At 36.4% G+C, this 15,380-nt stretch overlaps 1 protein-coding gene and 3 long non-coding RNA genes across 5 annotated transcripts in view; 2 read left to right on the forward strand and 2 right to left on the reverse strand.

Moving 5' to 3' along the window:
* Window positions 1-739: 739 nt before the first annotated feature.
* Window positions 740-1,713, reverse strand: LOC110713201. The gene is made up of 4 exons (XR_002509802.1): window positions 1,674-1,713; window positions 1,495-1,592; window positions 1,225-1,307; window positions 740-1,107 (listed from the first exon to the last, which is right to left on the reverse strand). It is a non-coding gene; the product is annotated as an uncharacterized LOC110713201 (long non-coding RNA).
* Window positions 1,714-1,990: 277 nt separating this feature from the next.
* LOC110713202 lies at window positions 1,991-3,944 on the reverse strand. Its single transcript, XR_002509803.1, has 3 exons — window positions 3,815-3,944; window positions 3,033-3,076; window positions 1,991-2,206 (listed from the first exon to the last, which is right to left on the reverse strand). It is a non-coding gene; the product is annotated as an uncharacterized LOC110713202 (long non-coding RNA).
* Window positions 3,945-4,517: 573 nt separating this feature from the next.
* LOC110713174 lies at window positions 4,518-9,758 on the forward strand. Its single transcript, XM_021891640.1, has 5 exons — window positions 4,518-4,599; window positions 6,575-6,671; window positions 6,762-6,798; window positions 8,154-8,935; window positions 9,092-9,758. The coding sequence occupies exons 1-5, from the start codon at window positions 4,518-4,520 to the stop codon at window positions 9,756-9,758; spliced, it is 1,665 nt and encodes a 554-aa protein (XP_021747332.1).
* Window positions 9,759-13,769: 4,011 nt separating this feature from the next.
* The window catches only part of LOC110713317, a 5,148-nt gene continuing 3,537 nt past the window's right edge, over window positions 13,770-15,380 (forward strand). Inside the window, exons 1-2 of one of the 2 annotated variants that reach the window (XR_002509847.1) lie at window positions 13,770-14,736; window positions 14,901-15,380. The exon at window positions 14,901-15,380 is cut by the window's right edge and continues 1,272 nt beyond it. This is a non-coding gene — a long non-coding RNA (uncharacterized LOC110713317). The remainder of the gene's footprint in view (window positions 14,737-14,900) is intronic. The other variant, XR_002509848.1, reaches the window with a different exon arrangement.

Genomic DNA, 15,380 nt, shown 5'->3' on the forward strand with positions numbered 1-15,380 from the left:
ACACGTCCAATTATGTTGGGAAATGAATGAGACTAACATTTGAATTGCATGTGGCCCTACTAAGGCATTAGCCTCAATATGGGGCTTATTTTTAGAGGAAGTATTGAGATTTTGAGGCTTCCACAACCCACCTCTCCCCACCTCTCCCCTTATACTACCTCCGTTATATATAATAGCAACCATTGGACGTAAAGTGTGAGTGAGAGATGTCCAATCGTTGCACTTAATATAACCGGAGGTAGTAGTAATTTTGAACCCCAAGACCTCCCCCCGGTAATTGTAGCAACTTTGAACCCAACTTTAAATGATCGAAAGGTGTACAAGAGAGAGCTGTCCTTTTAGAGAAATAAAGTACTCCGTAGATATTAGGTGGCTTTAGATAGAGAAGAGCTTGAACCTATCTATATAAATTTACAAAGAGAGAGCTTTCCTTTTAGAGAAATAAAGTAGATAATAGGCGGCTTTAGATAGAGAAGAGCTTGAACCTATTTATATAAATTTCATCTTTTTGCAAACAAAGTTGTAATAAAGGCACATGAATAAAGTATTATCTTATTTTCAGTTTATTTCTTATTTAAGTATACTGATTATGTTTTTTTTTTTTTTTTGCTCATTTCTCTGTGGATTGTTTTGTGGTGAATGACAGTGGTGAGGAGAGATCTGCAATTTTCTGGCTATAGTAGTGATGAAAAGAGAGAAATTGGCAACGGAAAAGGAGATAAAAAGTTGGTCAAAGCAGTTGACATAATTAGCTACATTGATAAAAATAAGTACAAAGTTGGTCAAAGCAGTTGACATAATTAGCTACATTGATAAAAAATAAGTAGCATATCCATCTTTATGATAATCCTGTTGCTTAACATAACATAAAATAGGATAAGATAAGAGGAACACATTCATCAACACCACAGATATCCTAGTTTGTAGTAATACTATTACACCCATATTGGTTTGGGTAACTCCTCATACAAGAGGTCATCACCATCACCAGCACCAGCGAGGTTCACAACATTCATGGAAAACACGCCACTTAATCTTCGTGGTACACACATTCATGGAAAACACGCCACTTAATATTCGGGGTCACTGTGTATACGGAATCCAGATCTGAGAACATTGAAAACACAATAAGTAACATTACCACATGCACACTAAAATGTATACTTCACTTGCTACACTTTCCATGGAGATAGATAGTAAAGGCAAAAGGACTATTGAACTGACCAGACAGCCTTTCAGCTTCATCTGGTGTAAGCTTTGCATAGAAGTTCAACGAGTTATATTGTGGACTCATCTTGAACTCAGGGCTGCAACAAGATTTCAACCCACACACACACACACATATTTTAGGATAAAATAAATATATTTTAGGATAAAATTGTTTAGCTTTTTTATTTTCAAAAAAACTTATCATGCTTCACACACACACACACACACACACACACACACATATATATAAGAGTATACAGACGATTATTAAAAGGACGGATATACCAGCCAGCATTTCTCAAGATTTGACAGAACAAAATCATCATATCTTCACCAGATCCACGATGCTTTCTGACGTCTTGCAAATCCACAAGGACAACGTACTGTAGTTTAAAAAGTATTGAGTGTCATTCCCTTTTATCATATAAACAATAACTGAAAGAAGATGAGTGCAAAAAAAAAACCTCTTATCCAGGAAGCTCAAGATATTCTTCATATTTTTCTGTCCAAAAAAAAAATATAAAAATCAAAAACCAGATTATGAACAATTATGATAGGTACATTTATGCAAAGGAAATGGCTGTACTATAATGAACATAATAAAGTAAGACTTGCCATCTTCGGAGTCAGAAGATATCTCCAGCTTTGCCTTCTTAGCCGCTGAAACCAATCACATCAAAAAGTCAAGCTATAAAAAATGCAGTAATGTAATAACCATGATAGGAACATTTATGTAAGGAAAATGGTTGTACTATAATGAACATAAAAAAGTAAGACTTGCCATCTTCGGGAACAGGAGCTATCTCCTTCAGCTTCGTCTTCTTAGGCGCTGAAACCAAGCAAACACATCAAAAAGTCGAGCTATTAATAATGCAGTATTAACCATGATAGGAACATTTATGTAAAGGAAATGGTTGTACTATAATGAACATAACAAAGTAAGACTTTCCATCTTCGGGGTCAGGAGCTATCTCCTCCAGCTTCGCCTTCTTAGCCGCTGAAACCAATCATATCAAAAAGTCAAGCTATGTAAAATGCAGTAATAACCATGATAGGGATATTAATGTAATTGAAATGGTTGTACTGTAATGAACATAGCAAAGTAAGACTTGCCACCTTGGGGGTTGTCAAAAAGTCAAGCTAGGTGTATACTTATATAGTTTGACCTTGAGTTACAAAGTTAGACAAATACTCATCAAACAAACAATCACTAAATTTTTAGGTTAAAGAGATATTACATAAATCCATGGGTTGAGGAGAGATCAAAAAAATCTTTGGGTAGAACAAATAAATATAGTTGCATCTTAATAAGCCTTAAACAATTTGTAAACAATAAAGAAACATTAAATTTCAGTAATGTCTTTAGGGTTGATCATGTCCTAAGCCATTTAGGGCTTATTCACGGTAGGAGTTGTCTCTCATTGTCAAATATTTTGAGCATTCCAAATAGCCAATAGCATTATCAACTCTATGAGACTCCTCCTCGCTTAAATTGAACATCACATGCTACAAACAGGAAAATAAATCAGGCACTTTTCAACACCACAAATTCTCCCTAAACCAGCTGAAATCCCAGAATCAAAAGTCATACTTGACATATCAATTAAGCAAGAACATGAAGCCAAGTCCAAATATCCAATACTCAAATGCGTACAATTTCATCCCGGATAAAAAAATTATTCTAATTTTTTGCAGGCTTTGAATGTTATAGTTATGGCACAAGTATAACTAGTAGCAAGGCATAGGCAATCCATACAATAAATTTTTCCAACTAAAAACAAAAGCAAAATTAAGGTAAAAAAAGATTAGATTAGAATACATACGAGGAGCATCTTTGACGTCAGGAGAACGCATTTCTTAATGTCAACTGAACAGAAAGAACAAATGTCAAAGGTCAAATATTATATTTATATAGATGAAAATACTGTGAATCAAATGACATAAAAACAATTGATCAAGCCAAATGAACCATCAATGCAGCATGTACGAATTAATCTATTAAATAATTGGAAATAGAGGTGGTTATCGGGCGGGTCAAGTGAGGGTCGGATCAAATGCGGGTGCGGGTCATTGATGGGCCATGAAAGGTTTATTGGCTACAAATTACAATTATACCAACGGTAGATACTTCACATTGTCAGCAAACTATGAGTCTACACAACACAACAAGAAAATATCACCATTTTATCTGAATGAATGAATTATTCCGCCATTCATCACTAACATCATCCAACTATACTTTTGCATGAATTTGTTGATTTCTAACCAAAATTTTAAAAAAAAATTAATAAATTCACCAACCAATTCCTAATTAAATTTTGTATCGCAACTTTACTAGATAGTTATCAAGCCCCAGTAGCTAACACAACATCAGCAGAATCAAAATCCAATCAAAACAAATAATATCAAACAAAACCCAAATTTTAAAACTCAACCATATCAACAAATTGTTTATTATTATCTTGACATTAGAAGAAAACCCTAACCTCGAAGATGAACATAAAAAAGGGATGCGAACTAGAGAAGAGAAGAGAAACCCTAGAATGATAGATAAATAATCTAGTAACAAAGTAGAGAAGAGAAGACCTTACTTACTCAATCTTACCTGTAATATGGGCGGCGCGGCGGTGGAGAACGCGTTGGCACTCAACCGGATCTCAATTCTCAATTCTCAATTCTCAATTCAGGAGTTTCTGGAAGAAAGAGGAACGATATGATATGAATATACACAACTTTTATAAAGAACATGTTTGAGGTTTGGACCAAAACTCAACTATATGTATAAAGCGATTAAAGCCCAATCCAAACCCAAATCCAAACCCAAACCCATACCCAATTGGATGACTATTTAGTAAAAACTTTAGGAAGAATTAGCCTTATTACCACAAACTTTGCTATGAAGCAACACAAATTTTGAACTGTAAATTTGTTTATATATTTGTTTAGCCTTAATATACATTTTAAAATTATGACTTAGTTATCTTATTATTAAATTTGTTATTCATAATCATTTGATACATTAATTTTTTTTATTTAGAAAATAACACAAATTATTACATAGCATGATGGTAAAACACATAACTCTTGAATTAAATGTTGCGTGTTCAAATCTCATAGGGAAATTTGTATTATAAGTATATGACATGCATGCAATAATAACAAATGAAAACTTTATTATGAACGCTTTTTAATATATAAATATAGATAAGTATAGATAGGAGGAAGTAATAAATTGGAATTCAAAAAAGAAAAAGTGATTTTCACCTAATTAAGAAGCACATACACCTCTCCATTCTCCAAGGTCTAACATGGCGTATGTCCGTATCCCGATAAACCTCGGACGCACGTACCACATTGATGCAATAATAGACTTTGCTCATTGCGTCACTGGTATAATCCATAAACCTAGTGTGGCAGGGCGAGTTTTATCTTTCACATTCCATCTTTATCCCAACAATGAATCTAAATTTCATCCACATCCCCGCCCCACTCGATCAACATAAATATATCATATTTACATTTAGGAAAATTTGCGAGAAAGGACCTTTTATAGTGACATGTTTGTGAGAAATGACCTTTTATAAAAATTGTTGTGAAATAGGACCTTGATCCAAAAAATTTTTGTGAAGAAGGCCTTTGCTCGGAAAGTGGCCGTTGACTGCCACTTTCCGGCGTTGACCACCAGCCCACCACGGCCGGTAGTCGAAAAACACCCCCCACGATCGCCGGAAAGTTAAAAAATTAAATGAAAAATAAAAAATTTAAAAATTAATTAAAAATAAAAAAAAATTTTAAAAATCTGAAAATTTTAAAAAAATATGAAAAAAAAAATCTGAAAATATAACAAAATAATCTAAAAAATTAAAGAAAAATATTTGAAAAATTAAAAAAAAATTGAAAATAAAAAAAAATCTGAAAAAATAAAAAAAGTCTGAAAAATTAAAAAAAAAAACTGAAAAAATAAAAAAAATCTGAAAAATTAAAAAAAAATCTGAAAAAATAAAAAAAAAATAGAAAAATAAAAATAATAATAAATCTGAAAAAAAAACCCAAAACCATCCGACGAACCACCCTCCCTTAACCTACGGCTGGCGCCAACACCCACTTCCCGGCGCCGGAGAATAAATTTTTTAGTTTTTCTTTTTTAATTTTCAGATTTTTTTTTTATTTTTCAGAATTTATTTTTATTTTCAGATTTTTTTTTAACTTTTTTGGATTTTTTAAATTTTTTAGATTTTTTTTTTAATTTTTCAGATTTTTAAAATTTCAAATTTTTTTTTAACTTTTCTATTTATTTTTTCAGATTTTTTTTTTCAGATTTTTAAAAAAAAATTCTGATTTTTTTTTTAATTTTTTAATTAATTTTTAAATTTTTTTTTTAACTTTCCGGCGACCATGGGGGTGTTTTCTGACTGCCGGCGGGGGTGGGCTGGTGGTCAACGCCTGAAAGTGGCAGTCAACGGCCACTTTCCGAGCAAAGGTCCTTCTTCACAAAAAAATTTTGGATCAAGGTCCTATTTCACAACAATTTTTAAAAAAGGTCCTTTCTCACAAATATGTCACTATAAAAGGTCCTTTCTCGCAAATTTTCCTTACTTTTACTGTATTTTCTATTGACTTGTTGCAATATCCTTTACTTTTTATACGACATTTTTTGTACTCATTGTACTAATAGCTGTTTTTTTTATAACTTACTGCCTATTCGGCATTGGCGTGGTTTTCTATTTTTTGTTATTAAAAATCTTGTAAAATATATCAAATAAAGAATAAAAAATTACTTAAACCTATTTAAACCATTATAATTTTGATAACTAACAACTGAACGGTCCAAACAATTTTTTCTGGTTTCCTCTTTTTGGTCCTTTGTCTTAAAGAAATTGATAAAAAAAAAAAAAAAAAGATGATGTGACAAACGGGCCCTAAAGGTTTTCATTTTTTGTTGTTGGCTAATGAATTAAAAGTTATACCTCTTGTGCATGATGTCTGTTGCTAGCACATACTTGGAAAATATAAGTCGAATTCCATTGAGAGATAATATCTACCAAGCTTGAAGAGCTTGTTTTAAGCCATAAATGGCTTTCTTCAATTTGCAAACATAAGAAGGAAATTTAGGATCAACGAACCCGGGTGGTTGTGCTACATACACTTCTTGTAGTGTACCTAGTAAGAATGCATCATTGATGTCGTAACAAAGTGACAATTGTTGAGATACTGCAAGGCTAAGAAGAGTGTGAATGGTAGTCGGTCTTACACCCGGGCTAAAGGTCTTCGTATAGTCAATATCAGGACGTTATTGAAAACCTCTGGCTATTAATTGAGCCTTGTTGAAAACATGAGTTAAAAGGTGTTAATGATATTATTGCAGAGACTGGCTTGTTGGGGGCAAAACCTGCAGATTTTCCAATGGAGCAGAATCACAAGTTAGCTTTGGCAGAAGGGAAAGATTTTTTAGATGGTGAAAAGTATAAACGGTTGATTGGTGGATTGATATAATTAGCAGTTACTAGGCCGGATTTGGCTTATTCGGTACATATTTTGTCACAATTATGCAGTCACCGAAGGAAGAGCATTGGGAGGCGGCTTGACAAGGTTTAACTACTAATAACATACTTCTAGAAACTACATTTATCATCTCATCTAGAAGCAACCTCCCCCATATCAAGCATCCTCCCTAAGCAACCTCCCCCATATCGGCAAAGCAAAAATTCAACCTTGCATTAATTCTAGTAGTTGTAATAGTAGATGAATTAAGGCTATAAATAGCCATTGATGTAAACCGTGAATGCTCAAGCCTTTGATAAGAAATACAATTAAACACTTTGAGTGTTCTTAGATAGAGTGTTATCTCCCTAACCCTTGGTGGTGTCACTGTATCTAAGGTTCCCTCTCAATTGTTCTTAGTGGTGTTTGTGTATCTAGGAATAAGTAGAGCTGTATCGTCGGAGTAGCCGCCCGACGTGGTGAATTGGCTAATTCTATCCGACCCCTACCTAGTACGGTGTCAAATTGGTACCAGAGCCAAGGTTTTGATTACCTTTCACCCTTTTCTACCGACCTCCATTGAAGCCGTATTGTTGCCGAGACCAACGTTGCGTCCATACCCATGGTCGTAGTTTTTAATTAACAAAACACCAATTAAAAACCACCCAAACCAACCACCATTATCCTGCCACCGACCACCGCAAATAACCCACCATCCTCCACCCATCTCTGCCTCACCATATATCCAAAAAAAAAACCTAGCCGTAAGTCCACCGCATCACCACCATATCAACCATAACACCAAAATAACCTTGAAGCCAGATGCTTATTGATTAAATTGCTTCAATTCACCTCTATTCTTGCCTTGTTGAGTTCTTGGTATGCTCTGTATCACTTTCTCTCTCTTAAAATCATTCAACTCCTACCGTATAAATTCTCCAGTTAATGGTTTACTTGATAAATTAAAGGGTTGACTTCTTTGGTCTTAGTGGGCATTAATACTTGTACTACACTATATTTGCTAAAAAAAAAAGGAGGGGACGTGTGTAGCTGTACTCCTGTACAATAGCAAGTTAGCAGCCCACTGTTAGCACTTATTACTTTATTAGTACTTGCACTATTAAGTCTAAAAAAAAAAAAAAGGAGAAGAGCCGTGTGTACAGCAGAAAAGGTGTAAGGATTTTCCTACCTTAATCTTTTCACTTTTCACTTATTACTTAATGTTACTACTGCATTAGATACTTAAACTTGTATTTATAATTATGGCTTGTTGTCTATTTATATATTAAAAAAAAAAAGGAAAAAAAAAGTGAGATTAAAAAAAAATAGTGAGATTAAAAAAAATTAAAAAAAAAAAGTGAGAGTACATATCTAAGGTTTCATTTCAGCTTAACAAGATGCCGCTAAGAGCACGTCGCGGAGGAAATCATCAACGTCCTATTTATGACACTATTATACTGTAGCTGATATGCAACGAGAGATACAAAGACTTCAACTACGTCTTGCCCGTTACGAAGCTGCAACTAACCCTTCCCAGTTCCCACCGATCAGAAGAAGAGCACTCTGATGGTGCAGACGAAGATTTTAATCCCTTTCACCAACCCGAGGGTGAATCATCAAGTGGAGAGACTTCTTATACCCAGCGAAATCGTCATCGACACCAACAAAAAGAGTTTGGAATCAAAGTTGAGATTCCATATTTTGAAGGAGGTGTTCATCCCAATGAGTTCATCGATTGGCTCCACACAGTGGAACGTGTCTTTGACTTTAAAGACATTCCGGATGATCGCAAGGTCAAGTTAGTTGCCATCAAATTCAAGAAACATGCATCCATTTGGTGGGAAAATTTGAGGCGACAACGTGAACGAGAAGGTCGTAACAAGATTCGCACATGGGATAAAATGAAACGCGAACTTAAGCGTAAATTTTTACCCAGTCACTATCGTCAAGATATGTTTCTTAAGTTTCATCACCTGGAACAAGGAAACAAATCGGTGGCCGAGTATGTTGCTGAATTTGAAGAGTTATCAATGAAGTGTGACAATACTGAGCCGGAAGAACAAACCATTGCAAGGTTTTTAACGGGCTTAGATCTGAAAGTTTCTAAAGTCGTACAACTCCAACAATATTGGTCATTCAATGACGTCACCAAGCTTGCTTTGAAGGTTGAAGGTCAACAAGCAAAGGAGAAGACGAGTTTCAAGTTTGTCCCTAAGGAGGCTTACTGTGGAAATACTCCCATCAAGTTTCCACCAATGGCCAACCCTAGCACAACAACAAAGAAGTTCGAAAGTTCAACCCCAACAAGCAAATTTCCGAGATAAAGTAACAATCCTACTCCCAGAAGATGTTTTAAATGTCAAGGAATCGGACACATTGCCTCGGAATGTCCAAACTCAAGGATAATCTCTCTTGTTGAGGGGGAATTGTTAGAAGAAGAAAACGTTGAAGATAACCATGAGGATGACGAGGATCAAGAGATCTTGCATGCTGACGAGGGTGAATCGTTAGTTGTACGTCGTCTCCTTAATGTGGCTCCAATCAAAGAAGATGAGTGGCTACGCAACAATATCTTCCACACCAGATGTACATCTCATGGAAAGATATGTGATGTCATCATTGATAGTGGCAGTTGTGAGAATGTAATGGCTACCATGGTCGAAAAATTGAAGTTGCCTACGAAGGATCACCCTCATCCTTACAAGCTCACATGGTTGAAGAACGGGAATGATGTCAAGGTGTCTAAAAGATGTCTTGTTGATTTCTCGATCGGGAAGAAATACCAAGACAAGGTATGGTGTGATGTCATTCCTATGGACGCTTGTCATCTGCTTCTGGGTCTCCCATGGCAGTATGATCGTCGTGCAAATCATGATGGCTTTAAGAATACATATTCCTTTGAAAAGGATGGTGTTAAAATTGTTTTAGCACCATTAAAGAGGGAATTGTTGGCAAAGCCTAGCCCAGAGAAGAACTTCATCGTGTCAGAATCAATGTTTACCACGACGATTGAAGAATCAACAATTGGTTGTGTTCTAGTCATGCTCGAGGAAAACAAGGAAGATTAAGGAATACCGATCGAGATCCAGCCTCTACTCCATGGATTCAACGACATTGTGCTTGAAGAAATCCCTGACGGCTTACCTCTAATGAGAGACATACAACATTGCATTGACTTTGCTCCTGGCGCTGTTATCCCAAACAAGGCTGCTTAACGAATGAGCCCGAAAGAGCATGAAGAGCTTCAACGACAAGTTACTGATCTCATGCAAAAGGGATTGGTACGTGAAAGTGTGAGTCCGTGCTCGGTGCCAGCGCTTCTTGTTCCTAAGAAAGACGGATCATGGCGTATGTGCATTAATAGTCGTGCAGTTAATCGGATCACTATCAAGTATCGTTTTCCCATCCCACGCCTCGATGATCTACTTGATCAATTACACGATGTTGTTGTATTTTCAAAGATTGATCTGCGAAGTGGATATCATCAAATTCGAATGCGACCTGGAGATGAATGGAAGACTGCTTTTAAGACTAGAGATGGATTGTATGAGTGGATGGTCATGCCGTTCGGTCTTTCCAATGCTCCAAGCACCTTTATGCGGTTAAGGAATCAGGTATTCCGCCCTTTCATTGGCAAATTCGTAGTCGTTTACTTTGATGACATCCTTATATACAGTCAAAATTCTGAAGATCATATGGAGCACTTGCAACAAATCTTTCAAGTTCTTCGTGAACAAAAATTGTATGCCAATCTGAAGAAATGTCACTTTCTCACCAACAAAGTGGTATTTCTTGGATATGTTTTTTCTAGCAACGGAATCGAGATGGATCCTAGCAAAGTCGAAGCCATCAACACCTGGCCGATTCCTCAATCAATACATGATGTTCACAGTTTTCATGGTCTAGCATCATTCTACCGCCGATTTATCAAGAATTTCAGCACTATTGTCGCCCCGCTCACTGAAGTATTGAAAAGGGAGAAGTTTGAGTGGACCCAAGCTGCTCAACTAAGTTTTGAGAAATTGAAGATCATGATCACTCATGCACCAATCCTTGCCTTACCAGATTTTGATAAGCTGTTTGAAGTAGATTGTGATGCCTCGGGAGTCGGGAGTAGGCATAGGTGCAGTACTCAGCCAAGAAGGAAAACCGATTGCCTTCTTTAGTGAGAAACTTAATGAATCAAGGCACAAGTACTTAACATACGAAAAAGAATTCTATGCAATAGTACGAGCCTTAGATCATGGGAGCCACTATCTTTTGGCTAAGGAGTTCGTTCTTTACTCTGATCACGAGTCACTGAAGCATTTTCACAGTCAACAAAAACTCCAACAACGCCATGCGAGATGGAGTGAATTCTTATCTCCTTTTCACTTCGTACTCAAGCACAAATCCGAGAAACAAAACAAGGTCGCTGATGCTTTAAGTAGAAGACATGCTTTACTTTCCACACTCCAAGTCAAGGTCATTGGTTTCGAGGTCCTCAAGGATTTATATGAAGATGATGAAGACCTTGGCGAAATTTGGAAGAAATGCGCAGAAGGCCCTCACCGCCAATTTCATCAACAAGAAGGATACTTGTTCAAGGGAAATCAATTGTGCTTGCCTAGATGTTCACTACGCGAGATGGTACTACATGATTGTCATGCTGGTGGTCTTGCTGGCCATTTTGGTTGAGACAAGACATTGGGCATTGTTTCAGAAAGCTTTTATTGGCCACGCATGATTCGTGACATTGATCTGTATGTCAAACGATATCAAGCATGTCATATTGCCAAAGCACGTGGTCAAAATACAGGTCTTTATACGCCACTGCCAGTGCCTGATGCTCCATGGGAAGATGTCAGTATGGATTTTGTTGTTGGGTTACCTCGTACTCAACGCAACAAAGATTCCATAATGGTTGTTGTTGATCGATTCTCGAAAATGGCTCACTTTGTTTCATGTAATAAGACTAACGATGCCACGCAGGTAGCTGATCTTTATTTTCGAGAAATCGTCCGTCTTCACGGAATTCCAAAAACCATCACTTCTGATCGAGATGTCAAATTTATAAGCCACTTCTGGCGAACCCTATGGCGCAAGTTAGGAACACAACTGCAGTTTAGCTCAGCCGCCCATCCCCAAACAGATGGACAAACAGAAGTCGTCAACAGGACTCTTGGGAACATGCTGAGAAGTCTTGTGAGCAAGAATCTGCGACAGTGGGATACATTGCTAGCTCAAGCCGAGTTTGCCTACAATTGTTCACCTAGTCAAACCACTGGTGAAAGTCCTTTCAAGATCGTCTATGGTAAGAATCCAACTACACCAGTTGACCTTGTACCATTACCCTCTCCTGACCACTTTAGCAGTGATGCTGATGAAAGAGCTAAGGAAATCAAGAAGCTACATGAGAAGGTTCGAGCTCAAATCACAAGGAAAAATCAACGTTATCAAGAACAAGCTAACAAGTTTCGTAAACCGGCTTGTTTTAAGGAAGGATATCTGGTTTGGATTCACTTAAGGAAGGAAAGGTTTCCAAGGGGAACACATGGTAAACTCAAGCCTAGAGCCGACGGACCATTCAAGGTGCTAGAAAGGTTTGGAGAAAATGCATATAAAATCGAGCTTCCAGGGGAATACAATGTTTCTGCTACATTCAATGTTGTTGATTTGTCCCCATATTACGAAGATGAGGAAGAACAAAGACTCGAGGTCGAGTCTTCTCCAACAAGGGGAGTTTGACAAGGTTTAACTACTAATAACATACTTCTAGAAACTACATTTATCATCTCATCTAGAAGCAACCTCCCCCATATCAAGCATCCTCCCCAAGCAACCTCCCCCATATCGGCAAAGCAAAAATTCAACCTTGCATTAATTCTAGTAGTTGTAATAGTAGATGAATTAAGGCTATAAATAGCCATTGATGTAAACCATGAATGCTCAAGCCTTTGATAAGAAATACAATTAAACACTTTGAGTGTTCTTAGGTAGAGTGTTATCTCCCTAACCCTTGGTGGTGTCACTGTATCCAAGGTTCCCTCTCAATTGTTCCTAGTGGTGTTTGTGTATCTAGGAATAAGTAGAGCTGTATCGTCGGAGTAGCCGCCCGACGTGGTGAATTGGCTAATTCTATCCGACCCCTACCTAGTACGGTGTCATGGCTTTGAGAGTGGTTCGATATTTGAAGAAGTGTCCGGGACAAGGTATTTTGTTGAGGTCAGATAATGCTTTGAGATTGGAGGGATGGTGTGATTCAGATTGGGCGAGTTGTCCCTTGACTCGTAGATCGTTGACCGGTTGGTTTGTTTTGCCCCTATGTCTTGGAAAACCAAGAAGCAATCAACGTTTTCTCGTAGTTCTGCGGAAGCCGAGTATAGGTCTATGGCGGCTTTGACATGTGAATTAAAACGGTTGAAACAACTAGTTGCTTAGTGACTTAGGTGTGTAGCACAAGCAAGGTATGAATGTGTTTTGTGACAGTCAATCGGTTCTACATATTTAAAATAATTCGTTTTTTCATGAGAGAACAAAACATATTAAAGCGGATTGTCATTTTATTCGAGATGCTATCAAGGAAGGAATAATTCGACCTTTGTATATCTCAACGAAGGTACAATTGGCGGATATCTTTACAAAGGCTTTAGGAAAAGCTCAATTCGAGTTTTTTCTTGACAACATGGGCATTCGAGATCTTCATGCTTCATCTTGAGGGGGGGTGTTAAGATAATAATTAGGAAATATTGTAAATGTCTTTAGTTATCCTAATTATGTTAAGTTTTTATCTTTTCCTAAACTAGTGTGATAGGGTTTAGGAATTGTCATGTACTATATATTGTTGAGAAAGTAATGAGAAATCTTTGAGCCGTTTATATTATTTTATCAGTATATATCCTGTTGGCCTGGAGGCATTATTTATGCTCAAATTTGCAATAACATTGGATATGCTGTTATAATATTAGGAAGATATCAGCAGAGTAATCTAGGTCTTGTTTACTGGAAGGTTGCAACGAAAGTGTTGAGATACCTTTAGGGTACCGAGGATTACATGCTTATGTATAGACAGATAAAATGCTATGGTACCAAGGTATGAATACTTTCATTTAAGTTTTCTCGTGTGCTGCTCAATTGCTTATAGATTTGTTTTTATGCGAACAAACATTGTTTCAATTGTGCTTTTCATCACTCACATGGTTCACTGAAACATATAATAGTCTCTAGAATTGCTTATGTAATGGATGCTTGTAGGTTGCAATTTAGTGTTTGTGATCATATATAATTTCACTTGGGTTTTGGTTATTTGTAGTGCCATTTGATAAAAGGTGTGGTAGAGATATTTGGTAAGGAGAAATTTGAATGGTTTAGTCGTAAGTATAGCCCTTGGCAAAGTTTGTCTAAATGAATGATCGATCACCTAGGCACCCAGTCATTAAAAATTGAAAACTAAAATGAATATCCAAAAGTATATACTATCTCCGTAAAATGTTATGTGCAAGTTTTGTCATTATAGGCCGTTTCACATTATGTGCAAGTTTTCCATTTCTTTCCATTTTAGTAAAAAAAAAGAATAAAATGACATTTATACCCTTACTTTAGAAAATCAGTTTTTTGTAATTAGCCAATAAAACAGAGGGAGTATATAGTTTGCAATAAGTTTGACTTTTTGGGTTATAAGTACATAGTTTGACTACTTCAAAGTTCAAAGTCAAGTACGCTAAGTCGCTAACGTACTCTATTACAATTTACAACATTGTATTCCATTTTTTCTCTCTATTGGTTTTCGTTGATATTGATTATTAAATTGAAGTTTGGAGGACCATTTTAATTTGGGTTTTGCTTAGTTTAAATACTCCGTATGATTTTTGCTTCTATATCAAGAACTTTCCTTTTTTATTTTTTTGGGTTGTATGTAGCTCAAGATGCTGCTCAGAATTTGAGTTTAAGTAAGCTAGCTAGTCCGATTGAAGTGCTGCAAAGAAATTTAGTTTGAGTAACAACCAGATCCTGATCAAAATCCACTGGAAGTTTTGGCAAAGACATATTGCTGAGAATGGTGTACAGGTTAGTGCAAATATCTCCCTCAATTTGGACCGGAACGGTGATCAATTGTGTTTTACAGTATCTAATTAGTAATGATATCAATACGTTATGCATAATCATTGATAATCAAATTCACAATCTAGGGTTTGCTAATTTTATAATCTGATGTTTATCACTGACGGCAGTGGCAATGAACACAGAGGTAGATGGTGCGATTGTCGAAGAGCCGCTGATGAAGATGAACAAAGGTTAAGGCATAGTTGTCGAATTGGTCAGGGCACTGTTGTCGATCCTCCATTGAAGCACCTTCTGAGGTATGATTCTTTTTTTTTTTTTTAATCATCGAACATCTAATTCTCACTCTAAGGTTTATTGCTCATTCGCTCATGCTACTGGTAGCACTGATATGAATAGCCAATCAAGGTATCCTCTACTCTTGAAACCCCAATTTTTTTTTTTTTGTGTAAAACAGTGATCTAAAGAATTATTTACAACGGTAGTTTTCTATTAAATTACTAGGATTATTTTGGGTTGTTGTTTTAGAGTTGCGATTAACTTTTCAATTGTGCAACTCTCAGTTTATGATGAGTTTGTAAGAATACTTGCACTCAATATTGAAATTATATTCATTACCTTTGATATTCTTAGCTTTTATATTGCCCATT

This window comes from Chenopodium quinoa, unplaced genomic scaffold, assembly GCF_001683475.1.
Source record: "Chenopodium quinoa cultivar QQ74 unplaced genomic scaffold, ASM168347v1, whole genome shotgun sequence".
Taxonomy (NCBI): Eukaryota; Viridiplantae; Streptophyta; class Magnoliopsida; order Caryophyllales; family Amaranthaceae; genus Chenopodium; species Chenopodium quinoa.

Excerpts from the sequence above, each read along its gene's own strand:
- LOC110713174 (XM_021891640.1), top strand. The coding sequence starts at position 4,518 with ATGGCGTATGTCCGTATCCCGATAAACCTCGGACGCACGTACCACATT. Across the intron at positions 4,600-6,574 it reads CTTTGCTCATTGCGTCACTG|AGACTGGCTTGTTGGGGGCA; the intron begins GTATAATCCATA and ends ATATTATTGCAG. Across the intron at positions 6,672-6,761 it reads GATTTTTTAGATGGTGAAAA|TCACCGAAGGAAGAGCATTG; the intron begins GTATAAACGGTT and ends ACAATTATGCAG.